At 45.9% G+C, this 19213-nt stretch overlaps 1 protein-coding gene across 1 annotated transcript; it reads right to left on the bottom strand.

Annotated features, from left to right (window-relative positions):
• Positions 1-1243: 1243 nt before the first annotated feature.
• Positions 1244-7722, bottom strand: PSMD6 (proteasome 26S subunit, non-ATPase 6). Its single transcript, XM_072876219.1, has 8 exons — positions 7476-7722; positions 6613-6818; positions 5912-6057; positions 4666-4885; positions 4449-4557; positions 3099-3267; positions 1694-1771; positions 1244-1547 (listed from the first exon to the last, which is right to left on the bottom strand). Exons 1-8 carry the CDS (start codon positions 7618-7620, stop codon positions 1451-1453), a joined length of 1170 nt encoding a protein of 389 aa, XP_072732320.1. The 5' UTR covers positions 7621-7722; the 3' UTR covers positions 1244-1450.
• Positions 7723-19213: the final 11491 nt, after the last annotated feature.

Here is a 19213-nt window from a genome sequence, read left to right as displayed (position 1 = left end):
TTAAAACTTTGTAAGAAGCAGTATGTGTGTGAACACACAAAATATAGAATCAATAGCTGACCACACGGTAAACAAACTGGGGTTCTCTTTTATTACTCTCACTATTCTAAAGAAAGTGAAGATCAGAATTTTCTTCTAATTAGTACTGTCTGAAATGTAAATCTTTAAACTCTAGCTAAATAGCTACTACTTGGAAAAAAACCAAAATGGCTTCTAGTAAGTAGTAAAAGAAAACAAAAATCATTAGGTCATAGTTCAGGTTTCAGAACAGTTCAACAGAGAATATTAATGGGCCCTCAACGTTACTGCTGAGGAGTCTCACCTCGGGCAGGTGGCAGCGATTCAAAGACAGGAGATCCTCCGTGATCTCCCAGTAAGAGGAGCGGGCATGTGAAATTCCACGCTGTCCTAGCTGTGGCACAGTAGCTTCCAAACGTCAGGATCGTTCTGTGGGTTTATCTACCTGTTGGTGTTACTTCAAGCATTAAAGTCTCAATGAATACAGACGGTAAATGGATTCTGTTGCTAAGTGCAGTGGCATCAAACAGCTAACAGAACTAAGTCACGGACTTTCTTTGGGAGGAAAAAAGGAACCTCAAGCCAAGCAAGTAGAGTAAACAGCTGCTGCCGTAGGCTCTACTATGGCCAGAAACTGTGTGTCATCAGTGTGGCAGCAGCCTACTTGAAACATTTATTCCTCAGCACCTGTGAAGAAAGAAATCGTAACCCCCTACAGTATTTGATCAGTTGTGTCAAACTGCAATGGTATCTTCCACTGTTCCTACCATCATTTTGACATCTGCAGATCTAACAGAGGAAGTAATTACAAATGTAATGCTTTGCTAATGTGCTGACTTTCTTTTCAACAGCTAGCAAAAATGTCACTTTAAGGGAGAGGCTACTTCAGTCAAAGATGTTCCCAAAGTTATAGTCCTTACAGTTTTCATGGTTATATTATTGCTTCACCACAGTCGTTAGTATCCTTACTACTTCTCCCTTAAGCTGTAATCCTCTCGTAACAAGAGTTTGTTCTGTCTGGACAGTGCACAAACTAACATTTTTGGCTACTTTACTATTATGCAACTGATTCTTTTCACCTTTGATTCAAACACAGAAGTCTTAAAAAAGCAAGCACGGAATCGCCATTAGTTCTCTCTGTTCACAGATCTTGACCCTGCTTTGCTATTAAATATTGAACACTGTATACACAGTCAAGTAAAGGAACAAAGTATATTACAAGAGATCACCAACTGTATCATACATTTAATAAATGAACTGGGATCCATACACCAAAACAGAACATTGTTTTTACTTTCCATTTCATTATGTAAACACTACGTCTCTCGCTAGTAATATTTTACCTACAGTATACCAAGTTATACAATATATTTATAGGTTACTTCAAAAATGTTTTAAACATCTAAATTTTGCATTCCCTTGCATTAAAAAATTACATATTAATTACTCTGGAAAGTTTCTGAACTCTGTTTAGCAGCAAATCTCCTTTCTTGATGGTTTCTTGGTACTGCCAATTCTTGCTATCAGGCCTAGGAATTGTGGGGGAAAAAAAAAAAGGTTTAGAAGTGAGAATATGTTTTACACCAAGCCACTTATGTTTCTGTAATAAGTGTCATCAAAATGCATAGAATTCAACTGGGCTATCAAAAATTATTTCTAGGAATTGTTAGCATACCTGTTAGTTTCTACAATCTCATTTACTTTGTCTATTTTGCAGTGTAATCGCCCAGCTGCAATAAATCTTGAAAGCTCCCTAAGGAAATAAAAAAAAAAGTTGGTTAAATCATGTTTCACCAAGGATGTGTAGACTTAGCAGTACTGAACCTGCTACTACAAAATAACTTTGTTACCCCACTGTATTTCTGAAGCAACAGCCTATACATTTCATAAGGTATCTTATGCATCCTCATCTTATTAAAGCTTGGACGTTACACACAAGAATAATCATTCTAGCCATCTGAATATAAAACATCTTAGTATTTCCTTCTCAGGCCAAAGTGTCGTACTTGAGTTAGTGAAATTTATCACTTGGCTTAGCATCAACTACTCTTCAAATTCAAAGTCAGCAGTCATGTAGTGTACCTACTTGGAATTTATCCTGATGTAAGTATCTTCATGCCAGTCAATTCATTAGAAAAGTTTCTTAACAGTTCCCTACTCTCTGGTAGCTCTAAATACGCCGCTTTTTAAATTATTATTTTGCTTAATCAACTGGTGGTCTACAACACATTACTGATGGTAGAAGAAAATATTCCTGTGATCAACAGTAAGACAAGTTACAACTCATAATAAATTACTGGGAAGCATAAGAACTAGTATGGCTTTAAAGCATTTACCTTTGAATTGAATGGTATTTGGTTTCTTTTGAAACACCTATTAACTTATTTCTGAATGTTTCAAGCAGTATTCATATTTCTGTAATGCTTTTCTGTGTTAGAAAATCTGAAACTTCTCTATGAAAGAACGACTCTTGTGAAGGCATGGGAAACAAAGTGTTTCATGTACATAGAAAAAAGTCAATTTCTCACTTCATGTTAGTTCTTATCATGATCTAAATATGTTGGTTTTACACTAGAAAAGAATTGCAAATTGAGACTGCAGTGTATGTTTGATTTAAGCAAAAAACATGAGATCGTGACCACATACCAGGAAGCAAGCAAAACTAAAGGAGACTTGTACATAAAATGTGCAGATCCCCAAAGTTGTAACAGTTCAGTTTTCGCATAGTTGTGAACTAAGTCATCCTCTAAAATCTTAAGTTTCATAGCATATGAAGGTCAATAGATATAGCAGTATAAAGAACAGAGTTATTAATAAAAGACTAGTTTCTCATATGGCGTTTAGAGTGAAAGAAATACTGGAAAAGTTTTTCTTGAGTGTCATGAGAGATTGCAATCAAATTATTTTCTTTACTGAAACATAAGGTTCATTTAAATTTAGCCAAGCTCTTCCATAGAAACATAACTTGGCATGTTTAGACTCAAAGTAGAACAAAGATTTTTACTCATAATGGGATAATTATAAATAATTAAAAGGTGTCAAGTGAGATCTTTATGACCTTAAAAAGACGAATAACTTACTGATCTATGAATTCGACACTGACTCCAAAGGCTTCTGCCATGTATCCTAATGTCAATGACCGGTAAGACTCTAGGAGCTGGCTATATGCATGAATTCTCATTTCCCGTACGTAATATCGATAGTGAGGTGCAAAGAGCCAATCTTTTTTCATCTCTTGCTCTACAACAGCTGAAAAGAAAAAGAAAGAAAATGAGTCAGTCATCTCTAAGAAATGTAAAATATCAGTTATGTAAATAAAACATGTAATACCAGTTAAGTAATCAGTGTGAACATAACTATATTGTATTCTGGCATACTTCAGGATACAAAAGGTTTTCTACACTAAAGAGAAGTAAATTTGTATAATCTGTATCAGTTCTAAAACCAGAAGCAGTAATAACATGCAAACAATATTGTGGCAAAGCTAGTGACCCTGTCTGTCAGCAGCGAATACTTCCTTCAGGGTGTGAGCCCGTCTCCCCTCTACTGCGGGGGGACCACCTCACTAAAGCCAAGTGTGGGGATCAGCTGTCACATAGGAGCGATGTGGTGCTGGGAAACAAGCAGTTCTTGGTATGTAACTACTTGAAGAAACATTGTTACCCAAAGCTGGGTAAGGAAATAAGATGAATTTTTCTGGTATTAGCTCTTAAATTAGTTACAGGGATTTCCAGGCACCAAAGTGACTTTTTCTCCTGATGGTTGTAGTTCCCGGGTAGTGATAAAGTCAGCAATAGAAAAATGTTGCCCTTAGCTCTTCATTTCATCAGGCCTAGTCTTCCACAAAATGAAGGGTTCTTATTTGCTTTTTCTAAGTATCTTATTTTCCTGTATTCTAAATCTCACAGAAGGAAAACAAGCAGTTTGAGAACTGGCAAGAATGTTTTCTGAAAAGCTTTTCTTCAGTGTCACCCTTTTACATAGAAACCAGAGCAGAAAGCCAACGGCAACAACAGTGAAAACTTTCCATGTAATATCTTTTACAGGTTGAGATTTCAGGGTCTTTAGACTACAAGTCCTATAACTTCTTTAAAAGATAAAATCTTTCAAAGCTTTCTTGTCCGACCTGGCTCTTCAGGTAAGACAGTGCTGCACAGCCATTTGAAAATGCTTTTCCACCTCATCAGATGGGACCTTTCAAAAAGCTCACTGTATGCAAAGGTTAGTTTCTTTGTTTCTTTTAAAAATTAAACAGCAGCGAATTCTAGGTCACTGTTTTAAAAAAAAAAAACAACTCTAATTTTTTTCTGCATAAAGTAGCTCTAGTTCTAGACTGTAGCTCAAAACGTAACCCCGCTAAAGTTGTGCATGATCCAAAAAAAACAACTGAAGCACCTGAAATAGTGGTGTAGGAAAAAACACAGCCTTACCTAATGACTGGAAAAAGGCTGCATAACGGCATTCATAAAGAGAAAAGAGATACTGCCGTACAGCTGGCAAACTGTGTAACACTTCCAGAATCTCTGCTCCTTTAATAACCTGCAAGCAAGCAAACAACATGTTTAAATACCGTCCCTTTCAGCCTGGAGATAAACAGGTAAAGAAAGGCTGTCTGTTTGAACCGGTGTTTTAATCTGCTTTCCTTACCTTTTCCCTAAGGTCAGGCCTGTCTAATGCAATCATGCTGACATAGACCGTGTATGTTACAAATGTTTTGTAATCCATAAGTTCATAGGATGTAAACGTCGAAACTGTATCAAGGAAGAGCTCTGCTGCTTGTTTGAAATCTCGAATAGCTACACAGTAAAGGCCCTGGTACACTTTGAGACGATTTCTCCTGTCCCAGTCTCCTCCTTCTTCTATTAGACTTAAAATAGAACGAAAAGAAATATTTACTTATGTAAATGTATTATGTAATAAGTTATATGAAACAAGTACAGTAAATCAACTGATACTATGTCATTAGAGAAAGAATAATTTGTTTTATGTTACAGCTTGCTGAAACAGTCCAGGCTTTGTACACCTGTCAGGGGTGGGACAGGAGAGGTCAGATGCTTTTCCACAGTGCAAGTTTCAACTGAAAGGAAAACTTTATAGCCTCTAAAGTTGTGACAACAGTCTCTCGAGATGTGCATGCAAATATTACTGCCAACCTTGGCTGTGGCAACATATTTCCACTGCCTATGCTGCTAAAATCAAAGCCATCCAATCACCAGCATAGAAAAAATTAAAAAGTGGCCACTTTACAAGAATCATATTGACACAAAATTGATGTGGCTATAAGCAGGACCACAGGCTGAGACAAAATCTGCTGAGAAGGCAACACCAAAAATCATTGCCCAAGGAACATAACTGGGAAGACCCTCTGCCTTGGTGTCTCACAGCACCAGAGACTGGAAACCGCAGCTTGCTACAGGAACCACTAAAGTTCAAAACGTTGGGAGCACGGAGACACTGAGGCTAGCAGTGGAAACACGGGAAGGACAGCTGCACCAAAGCTCACCGTGCTGACACTGCGCTCTTGCTTCTAGAGGAAAAGCTGGCACTTCATAGAGCCAATCGTATGATCTAATTGTACAATCTAATCACACCCAAGTTATTTGTCTTCCAAAGTGGGAGCAGGGGGTGGGCTACAAATTAAAATCAAGTCTGCTGCTAAAAGCTGCTAGAAAACAGCTGACAGAAAATACTAACCTTTCTTTTCTCTTCCCTCTCATAAAAAAAATCCAGGAATAGGAAGCTCTATAGTACGAGGTAACACCCACCCATCACTGTGATTCTGTCTCACAACCAGTCTTAATCATTTCTTGACAGCAAGGTATTTATCTTCTATTTCTTTTGTTACAGTTTGTCTCAAAAGTGGTTTAGTGCACTCAAACAACCCAAGCAGTACCTTTTTGCCTTTTCAATGTTCCGTGTGATGAGGTCATTATCCATATAAAACAAACCAATCCTTAGAAGATAGAACACAATATCCAGACGATGTCCCAGTGCCACAGTTTTGTCGTAAGTCTTGCGGAATGCAACCAGAGCTCCCTCCTAGCAAGACAGTATTTTCTACTATAAGAGTGTTAAAAGCACCTAGAATATTTACAAAATGTCTGTAGTAAGTACACGCATTGTCTTCCGCTGATAGTTGTGACTTTGCTAGTTTCCCACAGAACTTTAACATTATGCATTCTGAATAATCTTAAAGAATCAAAGTTCAAAGAGCTGATCCTCATATATCTCTTAAATCTAAGGACTATGAAAATCTACTGTGTAACTTGAAATTAGCTGCACTATGTAAATAGCTTAGAAAAGTCTAAACACACAAGGAAAGTGGAAAAACATCTGCAAATGGAAAATAACTTTTTCCTTTTCAAGAAAAAAATGTTTTCTTTTAAGGCCTGCTTGTTTTTTTTCCTAGGTAATTTAAATTTCAGTAACATCCTCCCCTATCTCCCACCCACGTCTGTGTTGTGCCATAGAGAAAACACAATGTAAGTCACACAGCTTCCTCCCTATGAACTGTGCTCACTGGAACCTGCCTAGCTAAAAGGATTACGATGCAGTGTTTTTAATGAGTCCATAAAGCCTCTGCCATGAACCAACCTTGTCCCCAATCCTGCACAGGTACTCAGCTTTGGCCATCATTGCATCTCGGATTTCGCTCTCCCCCAAGATCTTTTCCGCATCTTCTAATTCGTTGTCGAGACGTTTCAATTCTTCCTCATTCGCTTTCTTCATTTTGTTCAACAGCTCCACATCTATCTGCCATTCAAGAGACTTGCAGAGTGCTTCATAATACGGAGCCATATCTGAAAGAAAAGCAGAAGGCTTCTGTTATCAATCGCCGCAACAAGTGTGTGCGTGTTTCTAGAGCAGAGCACTGACAGACAATACAACTGATCATCAATGCTAGCTACGTCCTTTCCACGTCAGGTACCTATTAAATCCAGACATTACAGAGCCGGTGTTTCAGCAGCCCTTCCCTGTCACTTCTTTTTGCTGATTATTTACCATCACTGCTCTCTTTACACCTCTCCCACTTGCACTTTCCTTACTATTTATCTGATCCTGAGCGCAATGGACCCCGGTGCTCAACTCGTGCCTTCTAAAAAAACAGCATGAGGTAACAGCGGCCAAAGCTGGGGACAAGGCACCGCGCTGATACGTCCAAACCCCCCTTCCCTCTCCCCTCCCCGCTGCTCTTGGACTGTCCATACCCCAGGGGCAGACTGATGCCCTCCAGCTGGGAAACGTGTACCCCCACACACGCACACCCTCCCACACCCGCGCCAGACCGCCCCTGGGATAAATGAACAGTCAGACCGGCTCCCACCCTGCACACGCACGCCTCTGGACAGGCAGACAGACAGACAGGCAGACAGAGCCGCCCCATCTCCACGGGGAAGGGAGAGGCTGCCCTGCACCCCGCAGGGACGGACAGCACCCCCGCACCAGGCCGCACTCACTGTGGAGCCGCACGGCCGCCATCAGCTCGTCGCGCGCGGCGGGGTCGGGCGCGCGGGGCCGGAGGCTGAGGAGGAAGCGGAGCTGGGCGATGCGGAGGTCGGGGTTCTTGGGCAGCCCCTCCTCCTCCAGGTTCTCCAGCGGCATGGCGGCGGGACGGGACGGGACGGGGCAGCTCGGCAGCGGGCAGGCGGCGGCGCGGCCCAGTGACTCAGCCGCGACGGGCGGAAACGGCGGCGCGCTTCCGCCTCGCAGCGCCCCCTGCAGCCCCGGAGGCCTGCGCGTGCTGGGGGGTGCGCATGCGCGGGGCGGTGCCTGCGAGTCTGCGCAGGGGGCGGAGAGGGGGCGTGAGCGGTGAGGGCGCGCATGCGCAGTGCGGCCCATAGGGGGCGAGCGCGAGCAGGCTATAGGGCGGCAACAGGCGTAGCTATAGGTGCACGGGCAGGGGGCGGGCTCCAGGACTGGGCGTGCACCGTGCAGGCTGCTGAGGCTGTGCACACAGTGCGGAGCAGGGCTGAGTACGCAGACGCTGTGGGGCTGCAGGCGCTCAGTGCGAGCTATAGGGGCTGGGCGTGCACGGGCTGCAGGCGCTCAGTGCGAGCTATAGGGGCTGGGCCTGCACGGGCTGCAGGCGCTCAGTGCGAGCTATAGGGGCTGGGCCTGCACGGGCTGCAGGCGCTCAGTGCGAGCTATAGGGGCTGGGCCTGCACGGGCTGCAGGCGCTCAGTGCCAGCTATAGGGGCTGGGCGTGCACGGGCTGCAGGCGCTCAGTGCCAGCTATAGGGGCTGGGCGTGCACGGGCTGCAAACGCGCTGGCTGTAGGGGGTGCATAGCAGCTGTGCAGGCTGTAGGAGCTGGGCACGCACAGGTCGGGCTGTAGGGGCCGTGCCCGCGCAGTCTATAGGGGGTGCCGATGCGCAGCGGCGCAGCCCCCACGCCTGCCGGGGCCCCGCCGGGTGTCCCGGCTGTGCCCGGGGCCGGCGGCCTTCCCGGGGCGGGGCCGCGCTTCCCCCGCCTGCCTCGCCCGGCGGTTTGCACATGGCTCGTCGGACTCTGAACGCCGGGCAGGGTCTCGGCTTTTGCTGTGAAAAACGACAAAAAAAGAGGTTTGTCGCCTTCGTAGCTGCAGAAAAAAAGCTTGACCGCGTTACCCAAAAAGAGGGCAAATAAAAGGGGCTTTTGGAAACCCATGAGTGGGTTATCTCATGCTGGGGGGCGGGAGGGGGTGTCCCTTCTGGCCCACGGTCCCATGTACTTTTAATTTAGCTTTTCTTCACATTTCTCCATCTCTTTATTAAATATCTTTCTTCCTACCTTTTCCGACCTTCCGCAACGCGCGCTGCTGGTACCAAGGGCTGGAGCGTGTTCCTGGCAAGCGGCCTCTCCCAGGGTCCTGGTGAGCCAAGAGGCACCCGTGGGCCGGTGGCAGCGGGGATGGGTGGCCCCTGTGTGTCACTGTATGTCACCCCACCGCACCCCACCCAGTCAGCCCCCGTCCTGCCCCGCTCCCCCTGCCCGCCGGCGCTGCCCGCAAATTGCCTGTGCCAACGGACGAGCTCCCAGCTGGGCTCCTCCGGACGCTTTTTGGTTTTAAATGGTATCTGTTGCTGGAATGGGGTTTTAAACACAGCGCTGCTTGCCGGTGCCTCTATGTTGGGGTTGGGTTTTTCGTCCAGGTCGAGGGAGAAACTGTTCCCTCGACTGTTTTGGCACAGTGTATTCCTAAGATGGGCTTCTTCGTATTGGGTGTGAATTATTTAGAAGTTTGCTGGAAGGAACTGTTGTCTGCTGCGTTTTTGATGAGTGCTAATATTTGTTATGTGGATTCTGATTTTTTTTTCATTCATTCATTTCCTTTTTTTTCCTTCAGTCGTTGGCTTGTAATTCCAGTGTTTTAGAATAAAATAAAGGAGAATCTGTGTTTTAAGTTGGGTAGCTCCTTTGTTTCTTTAGGAGCAGGGGTTTTTTTTGTCTTCTGTTTCTTTTTTTTGAGTTGCAATCTCTTGTCTTGATTGCGCAATAAGGAATTGCACGTAGATCTTTTTGCAGCAGTGTTTATGTTATTTGCCTGCTGGCCTTTCCGTTTGCTCAGAGACCTATTAGTTGTTTTTTTTTTTTATGACGGAGACTTTTAGGCCTCTTGCATATTTTTGTTTTGAATCTTGTCCCCAGCTATATTTCTTGGGCAGTGTGCTCCGGCGCTGTGGTATGCTGTTTATTCTTAGCGTGCCTCGTTTAGGAAGAAAAGGACGGTTGTTTTTTTCCTGCTAAGTAAGGCTGGTGTTTCATACGCTCAGGCACTGCACACACGGGTGAGCATTACTTGTGTGAGCAGCCAAGCTGGGATTAGCTCACAAAAATTGAAGAAGAAAAAAAAATTGAATCAGCTCCAATGTCCAGTTATTGCAGCCGGTCTCTCCAGCGCTGGGTGGAAGGTGGAAAGTATGTGCAGCTCCCTTGTAAGCAGATAACCTGGCTGTCACCTTAGCTCTTTTCCTAATCCCTAATAAAGATTGGTTTGCAACCGCAGCTGGAGGTCTGCCTTTCTTCCAAAATTCATGTCATTCATAACTATTATAGCTCTGGCCATTCCTACTGTCCGTAGAAATACCCATGCCCTGTTAATGTCGCTGTGTTTTTGGCATCCACAGTTCATTGTGGCAGTAAAAGCCACAGTTTCATTATGTGCTGTGGGAGAAAAAGTTCTTCATTCTCCCTTTTCTGGATTTGCCACTTTTTAATTGGCCCCAAAATAAGTTGCTGGGTGTGAGAAGAGTAAGGGAGCAGAGTTTTAATTTTCCTGGGTTTAGTTATTGCTAAAATGTTGTGTTTTGTTTTGTAACCATATGAAACACTAGTTAATTAACCCCCCCCCAGCATTTATTGTCTGTAAATATTTGCTCACATTTTCATATTTGTGTATATTTAAGCATTAACTGGGAGCAAGGGAGCTGGCAACACGCATGTGACGTTCCCTGCTAAACATGAAGGGAAATTCAGAGAGAATATTTATATCTCAAATATTTATATGAAGAAATAAGGCCTTGTGGTGACCGTAATTCTCATGTGGCCTTACATATTCAAAAGGATCCAAATGAATAAATACTTGGTTTTTTTTTTAAATTGACCTCAAACGATTGCTTCCTTCCTTGCAAGATGCAGCAGGAGCCCCGTGGTGGCTCTTAGTAACTGATGATGCTCTGTCGCTTGAAGAGCGATGATATGGATATGCTGCAGGTTGTTTTAATGGCACAATCCACCCTGGATATCCAGCTGAAAGTAGGAGCCAGTCCCTTTTGCAGCTGGCAGGAGCTCCTCAGCACCTCCCTACGACTCTGCACCTGCAAAGCACTAATCCTGTCCACCCTCCTGCTCGCAGTAACCCCGGAGTGGCTCCGGTGGCACTCAGGGCATCCAAGCAGCTCTCCTCTGCCTGATGGTGATTTTGGAGCAGGACAGCTTTTTCAGCACCTGTGGCCATGCGGTCAAACTTAAATATAGCAAAATATGGTGGTATTTGCTGTTGCCTTGCTCTCCAGTCCTGCCTGTCGTGTGGCTGATGGCTGCACTCCTCTCGCAGGGAGCGGAGATCTCCCATCTGCTCGTTAAATCAAGAGGCGTCACAACTCTCCGGTGTCTCACAGGCACAGACACATTGACTATTCCTCCCCATGGCAGAGGGCTCCCTTTCCCAGGAGTTTTGGAGGACGGTGCAGAGCCCACGCTCCCCTGGCACACCATGTGCTGGGAGGACCAGCAGCAGATGGGTCGGTCTGGACCAGGCACGCAGGGCGTGGGGAGCAGCGGGGTCAGGGCTCGGCACGGTCCTGCAGACCCTCTAGTGACCCGGTACGTGGTGTCTCTGTGTCCTACAGCCCCAGACGGGCAGTGCCCCCAGGGATGCTCGTACACACGGAGAGGTTCGGTTGCTCCTTGCAGTTCCTGGGTGGACGTATCCCGCACGGTCAGTACTCCTGACAGTTGCAGGTGATCACCGGCACCCTGCCTAATGCCACCCAGCCTGTTCTCATTTTTGCAGACGTGGGAGGCCACAGACAGAAGTGGAAGTGCAAATACAGATTTCCAGACCTCTGCCTTCCCCAGTAATAGCTGTTACTAAATGCTACCCGGAGCAAGACGGCTCCCCGTCTGCAAACTGTGCCCCTGTGTGAGGTTGCTCCTTGTTGTGTCCTCGCCAGCCCTTCGCCTGCGGAGCCGTGCCCAGGCCACCCTGATGTCCAGCGGGCACATCGGCTGCAGCGTGTCCGACGGCGGCTGAGCAGCCACAAGGTGACAGTGTTTCAGAGCAATAACTGTGCCGCGTCTCTGCTTTCTGGGGGTTTGGTTTGCTGGGCTTTTTTTTTTTTTTTTTTTCCCCTCAGCGTGCAAAGTGAAGCTCTGCTCACACTAAATGCTAAACGAAAGCTTTGGGGACCACCAGCCTTCTGCAGGGGCACAGCTGGGACAGACCGCCCGAAAGCTGCCGCGTCCCCCTCCCCAGCCACCGCCTGGTGTCCAGGCTCCTGCGCCCGGACGGACGCTGACTTGCTGCTTGCAGGGAGCCACCGGTTATGGCAGTGTCACCATACGAGCGTTTTGCTTGCAAGTGCCATCGATGGAGCTGGGGACCCCGCTGTCACTGCTCCCTCTGCTTGTCCAGCCCCGCCGGGTGTGAGGGCTCCTGTCTCCCAGCCCGCAAAGGCAAAAGCTCCCGTCACCTCGGGGACATGGCAGTTGCCAGCAGCAGGTCGCAGAAGTGCTCTGCTTTCCTCTCCAAGGAGGTCCTGTGGCACCGACTGGCTCTCCTGGGCTTCAGAGACAGGGACCACGCCGGCACTGGGAGCATCCTCTGCCAGCAGATCAGGATCTGCAGCAGGGCCCCGGACCGGACCCAAGTATTGCTGAATGGCTTTAATTCCCATCGCGAAAGGCGTGAAGGGTCCTGGGAGCTGTTTGGCGTGTCCGTGCTCTAACAAGGAGCTCTTTGTGCACAACCGTCACACCGCAAGCTGCAGGCTCACCTTGGTAATACCAATTATGCTTTCTTGCCTTGCTGTGATCCTCAGGCATCTTCAAGGCCAAGGCATTTGTTTCATTCGCAGTGCTGTTTTAAGTTAACTTTGGAAAAGATGGCACTTGAGTCACGTCTGGCTTCATTCTTCATTCTTCAGTAGTGGAAGTGTTGACAGTAATACTCACATCTGCCCTAGAGCTGCACTATATAAACCCACAGGTGTTAGGCATTGACTTCTTCTGAATGAGCTCCTAGAAATTATCTGTTTTCATAAGTAATTATTGTTGGCATAGGTATGGCTCTCATCTCTGCAAGTCTGGCTCTCAGAAATTACGGTCTGTATTAGCAAGGAGTGAAAGGTGCAGGGTCAAGCCCTCTGCCAGCACAGCTCCGCTGGCCGGCTGGCATTAGACAAGCCCTGGCACAAGTGTAAGGACAGTTAGAAAATACCCTTGGAGTGGGATTTCTGCATCTCTTGACCTCCCTGATGTTGTTTTGTCACCCTCTCCATATTGCTAATTGCATCTGATCAGCCAGGTATCTATTTCGTAGCAATTAGTGTCTTTTATTTATTTATCTGCGTATTTTCAAATCAACAAATCCTTCCCCACTAGCGCATCAGGATGCTTTGAAGGACAACATTTCACATAGTCCCCAAATTAAGTCTTTTACAGCATTAAAGTCTGTTAATAGGGGTGTTCCAATGAACAGCCATGTTAGGGAGAGTTTGTTACCCTGGGAAGACAGGATGAAACAGCATCAGTAATTAGAGATCTGAAAAGCTATTAATAAATAACGGTCATGAGAAATCAAGCTGGCAGATAGGGATGGGGCGGTGGGGGAGCCTCTTCCTTTGCCCCGTACCTGCGGCAGCCCTGGGTGCAGGGGAGGGTGATGGCACGCTGCTGCCTGAGGCTGCATTTATTTAACAAACACCACTGCTTCAGGAAATCCTGGGGGGGAAGCTCTTTTTGAACAGGTGAGAACCCACTTTATTTGGTGCCAATAAAACACATGGGAAGAGACAGCTCCTGGGTGCAATGGCTTGTAACGTGGAGTGGGAGAGATCGCTGCTGGCATGGGGAGCTGAAGTTCTGTGCCGTGTCTGTCCCATCACCAAACCAAGAGACACTGAAAAGATGTTTGTAGAGTTGCATAAATGTACGCACACATAAATGGTTTATGCTTGAACCTTTTATTTTAGGTCCTGTGTTCCAGCCCCCCTGCTTTTAATGCAGACTGGTGGATGCAGACATTGAATGGTCTGTACGAAACGATAGCCTGCAAGCCTGAATTTCAATGTGAGGTCTATTTACTGCATCTTTTCTCCTAAGTACAGATTTACTTTCAGAAAATTGGTGATCTAGACCAACCTGCTGGTGCATTTGTTTCATACACAGCAGCAGCACCCAGGACATAACCGGTGTTTCCCACAACAAATGGTGTGAATATTGTCACAGGATGGTGCTGGACCTGGCCCTTGCTTCCCCATGAGGAGCACAAATATTGATACCTCTTCCAGACTGATGTGACAATTTTGAGGGGGTACCATCCACGGCATAAGCTCTGCTGCTTTTTAAGGTATCTTATTGCACGTAGAAATCCACAAATCTTTCTCAGCTCCAGCTGTGTGTCTGTATCTGACTTTGTTTTTTAGGTAATTTGTGCTGTACACTTTCACCACATGATTGCTTTTATTGTATGTGGTTCCTTCTGTTGGGCACTTCTCTGTTGACTATGATTACTACCACATCAACTGGAAATGCTCCTGTACTGTATAATTAACTTTATCTGCTTTGCTACAATGCCTCTCGCTGGTAATTACACACACTTCAGCTCTTTCGCTATGTTTCTAAGACTTTAAGGAGTGCTGATTACTCTTGCCCAGTCTCTGTCCAAACCAGAGGGCTTTTACATGTCTACAATTATGTCTTTTTCCTTGCAACAGCCCCGCTGTAATATTGATTATAGCACATATAATGTGATCTTTAAATAAACCATCTGCTTGGAATTCATTGGGGTTTACATGTGCTGGTAGCAAAAAGCTTATTTAAATCCTCAGGTTGTTGGCTGGTTGGTGTGATAGTTATCAGTTTACTGAGATAATTTGAAATGGAGAGCAAGGATTTTGAAATCTTTCAGTCCTCTAGGGAGTTACTCCATTTTTCTGCTTCTTAGCTCAGCCTTGTCAGCCTTCCCTGCGGTGCCTTAGTGACTTTTGTCCTTTGATGATTTTTTTAAGCCTCTTTTTCTAGGGCAATAATCTCATGCGAATATACCCTCTGCCCATCAGTCTGTGTTTCTGTGCTCTAATGCGTCTGAACCCCTTGGTCGACTTGAACCAAATCTGGCAGATGTCACAAGCTCTCGACAATGTCCAATTGCTTGAAGTTATGTGCAGATCAGGTACAGCAAATCCAAACTGGAAAGGATCAGCCATCTTGGCTAACCCATGCCATCTTGGCTAACCCATGCCGTCCTGGCTAACCCATGCCGTCCTGGCTAACCCATGCCATCTTGGCTAACCCATGCCGTCCTGGCTAACCCATGCCGTCCTGCCCTGCAGCACCTGTGTCTCAGTGCTCCGTGCTAGCAATGCCTTTTGCTTAGCTGGTACTTAGGGAACGTGGCCAGCAGCAAGAACTGCTGTGTGGCCATCGCAGACTACATGGAGGGATGGGAAATATATAGGCCTGAGGCACGTAGGAAGGAAAAGCTGGGAGTATTGCCATGGTGGGGATGGGGGCGAAGTGGGGAGAAGGGGCATGGGATCTGTGGGGAAGCAGCCTTCATCCGTGACTGCTCACAGAGCAGCAGCTGCCGCTGTAATTACAAATATTGATGTATTTTCCACAGCTTCTTTTCAAACACACAGCCTCATTTATTTTTTTTTTCACTCTTTATAACACAAGTTGTTTTCACATCATGCAAAGAAAAACGCTGGGCTGAGAAGTATTGTATAACTTCTATTGAGATCTCGTAGCAAACCAGGCACACATTTATTAATCAAGGGAAGTGGTGTTTGATGCAAACACCAGTGTGATATTTTAACATCGTGTTGGCTTTTAGAATAAACCCAATAGTGGAATGGATGCAGTCTGAATGTCCTGCTAAGCTCACAGGGCAAGGTACTTCTCTAAAACATATGGGAATGTAGCTCTGGCCATTGCTGCAGGCTGTTGGTGCACCTGGAGAGCATCTGCCAAATGCCCATTGACTTGAACCTCAATTTAACTGAAGAAGCTGCTCTTTTTTCCTTCTCCTGAGCGCACTACGAGTCCCAGAGTGAGTGGGGTTTGAGGGCAGACACTCACAGTGCTGTGCACTGCCCCGGCACCAATCGCCCTCAGTGGTGTACTTTTACTAATAGGCAAGTTGCTAGCCTGAGAAACTTCAGTTTGGGTGAAAATAGCTGGATTATTACTTTAGGGGGTTTTATGTTGGTTTTAATAGGTGTGCAGAAAATCCAAACCATCTGGAACTGAGAGTCCATCTCTGTGTGCAGCGCTGGAGGGTGCTCCTTGGCTGATGGAAACTTCTTTGCTGCTGCAGACGGGTGCCGGAGTGACTTTGGGAAGCGGAGAACTGGGATGCCCAAGTACCTCCAGTATCTTTCTTTCTTTTATTTGGAAGACTAACCCTGCTTTCCCAGAATAGGAGTATCCTTCATCTGGTAGAGGTGAAGAAACCGCTCCAGATGATTTACATCATGTCTCGAGATCAGACCCTCAAAGGTCAGAGAGAAGGGCCTTAAGCAAGGAAAGCATGATTTAGGCCTCTATAAATGCTAGCATTATTAGTGGTATTATGGCAGTGTAGGTAACTTTCGGTTGCATATTTAATCTTCTTCAGCTGCGATTTGACATTATTGAGTAAAAAAACCCTGTGTAATTGGTTCCTTTTGGTATCTTTCGATGTTGTAACTGCTCAGAAGTAAAGAAGCCTGTGCCTCGATGGTATTTCATAAATACCTGGTTAGTGCCCGGTAAAACCCCGGCTGGCTGCAGCATTCAGCCTTTGCTGCTGGGGCTGCGTTTAACCCTGCTTTTGTAGCCGATTAGAATTGCCTCTTAGGTGGGGTTATTTTTCCCTTGATTTCCATTTTCCTTTCACCTCTCCCTGACTTTCCCCTCATCTCTTGCTCTCTGTACTTTTCTTTTTCCCCTGTGTTACCTCCTCTGGTAAGTGAGATGGTTCTCCCATTGTTACCTCCTTTTGGGGTGTAGCTTGAGTTTCTGATCGTTACATGTTACATGCTGTGGATATGACCAGTTTCTAAAATCCCCCCTACAACTCACGTGAACCCAGCACAATGCCAGAACACTTCTCAGGTACTCGCCCTTGAACCAACCTCTTTTCGTCTTGCCTGCTGAGACATACGGCTTGGCAGTGACTAGCACATGGCACCATTCGCCGTCACAGGATTATTCCCATTTATTCAATGCTTATTCCAATGTGGCGTAAAAAATGGAGCAGGATTCTCCTGGCTCCAGCCAGCAGTGTGTGCTGATGGGTGATGTAACATACCTTCTGCTGCTTCACACATCTCCCAGCTAACATTGTTCCCTGTTACAACTCAATTCTTTCCTCTCTAAGTGCATAAATTGCCCTTTAATGTCTTCCTAGCATGACCTGCATGACAGTACCTCCACATCTCATCTGCTTTCCTCCGTGTTCGTGCTGAATCCTGCCCTGCTGTTCCCAGCGCCGTCCCACGGAGGTTGTACCTGCTGCTCTGCGTTCTGGACTGGCACCCCTGCTCCTTCCCCTGTGCTTGCAGCTCACGTGCATCAGCCCACCGGCAATTTTGGCTGGGAGAATAACCCCAGATGTGCCACCGTCCGTCTGGCACGGGGAGGTGTTCCTCACAGCAAAGAAAAAGCACTTTGCGAAATGCAGTTTGCTGCTCTCTTGAGCAGAGACAAAGGTGTCCTGGTTTGTGGCCATCAAACGCTTGCTGTTAATTGCAGAATACCTCCCAGTCGGCTGGAGGCTGTAGCCCCGCTTTCCGCCCATCGGGGCTCTCTACAGACACGCTGAGCTCCCTGTTCCATGCATTTTATGATTATTTCAGCTCTTTGGCACCCATCCATTCTGCTGTTGGGTGGCTGGATCTCACCCTCAGTGTGTATTTTCTGGTCATAGCCATCCTTGGTCAGATGCCATTTAGACACCGGTCCAACTCATCAAACAACTTGCTTTCCTGCTCAAGGCCTTGGACTTCAGCACAGTTAACCTCTGAGAAACCCTGTCATCTTCAATTTGATGCAGGAAGTATTTGGTTTGTGCTGGCTTCTCTTTTCAGTATTATTTTTTCAGTAGTGTATATATATGTATGCACACTATATATAGTTATATATATATACACACACTATAGTATATACATGTAATCACACACACATGCATGAGTTTATCATCTACTATACATATGAAAGTATGCATATAATAAAGCTTGCAGGAATTTTACTTGCATTCATTTTCCTCTCAGGGATTTTTTCTCCTGGAGTTTTTGCTGAGACATAATTTTCTGTTTTGCCACATTTTGCCCTTTAAAATCCATTTTCCAAGAACATCTAAAATTACTAACCTGTTTATTCAATTGACTTTTAATGTCTAAAACCTTTGCAAAGAAACATTCCTGGAGCAGCTATTTTCAGCTACCTTTTTCATACCTACTTATGTTTTGTGCTACTTTACTTGTAGTTTCCATGACAATTATCCCCAGAGTTAGAGGCAGCCTTGCCCTTGGTTGCTGTTCTGCAAAGCTGCCCTTGGTCTTGCCCATCTGAGAATCTGACTCTAGAAGTTCGTGCTCAATTCAGTTTTTTATTTTCATGTCTCCTGTATGTCCCACTAGCACTATATGGGTGCTGCAGGCTACCATAATATATATTTCATTCCGCATATTGCCTTAGAAATTATTTGGAGGACAGAGTCACCTCATCCTCGAAGGAAGCAGCATATTCTGGCTAGTGGAAGAGGACGCATTGCCCACGGAAGGACTCGTAAAAAGGATTAGCTTTGCCTGGTGCAAGGTAACCCGCTGCCAACAGGAATTCCCGACAGCGCAGTGGAGCCCGGTTTGGTACCCACTAGAATAAAAGAGGAGGGTGGCAAGAGCAGGTTTGTGCTACGTGTGGGTGCCGGCGTGCGCAGAGCCTGAGCCCTGGCTGGCCCCCGTCCCCGTCCCCGTCCCCGCCGCACCCCAGCACCAGCTCCCCGCTGGGCACAGCCCCGGCCCAGCCACGTCCGCTGGGCACATCGACTGCCACGCTCTTACTGCAGAGTTGTCCAAACATGAAAAAAAGTATTTTGAATATTTTGAACTGTATATGGACAATTTCAACATCTTTTAACGTTTTTAGCATTTTCTTGGTGTTTTCCTCTCACTCATTCCCCTTTTCCTGTTTTCTCCATCCCACCTCTAGTGACTCACAGCCATTCCTGAAGTGCCGAGCAGCAATCCTTTGATGCATTATCCTTATATATTGCCTTATTATCTTTACCTGTTCGGTCTGATACCTATAACTGAGCTTTCTGTATGATCTACTCTCAATCCTGCCAGTACCTCCTCACCCTTTCTGTGCATTGTTTTTTTCTTTAGTTGCCCGTTTCCTTCTATTTTTCCATGCGCTGCTTCCTTTCATTCTTACCTACTCGCGTCCTTCCCTCTCGCCACCCCCAGCTTCCTCTCCTGAATCCACTTAAGTGTAATCTAAAACATAC

The sequence above is a fragment of the Ciconia boyciana genome, chromosome 11 (assembly GCF_034638445.1).
Source record: "Ciconia boyciana chromosome 11, ASM3463844v1, whole genome shotgun sequence".
NCBI classification, from domain to species: Eukaryota; Metazoa; Chordata; class Aves; order Ciconiiformes; family Ciconiidae; genus Ciconia; species Ciconia boyciana.
Note: the sequence above shows the minus strand (reverse complement) of the source record. Positions and strands in the feature narration are given on the sequence as shown.

Coding starts and splice junctions, on each gene's coding strand:
- PSMD6 (XM_072876219.1), bottom strand. CDS start 7,620: ATGCCGCTGGAGAACCTGGAGGAGGAGGGGCTGCCCAAGAACCCCGAC. Junction 6,058..6,612: donor TGTGCAGGATTGGGGACAAG/GTTGGTTCATGG, acceptor CTGTCTTGCTAG/GAGGGAGCTCTGGTTGCATT. Junction 1,548..1,693: donor GAGATTGTAGAAACTAACAG/GTATGCTAACAA, acceptor CACAATTCCTAG/GCCTGATAGCAAGAATTGGC.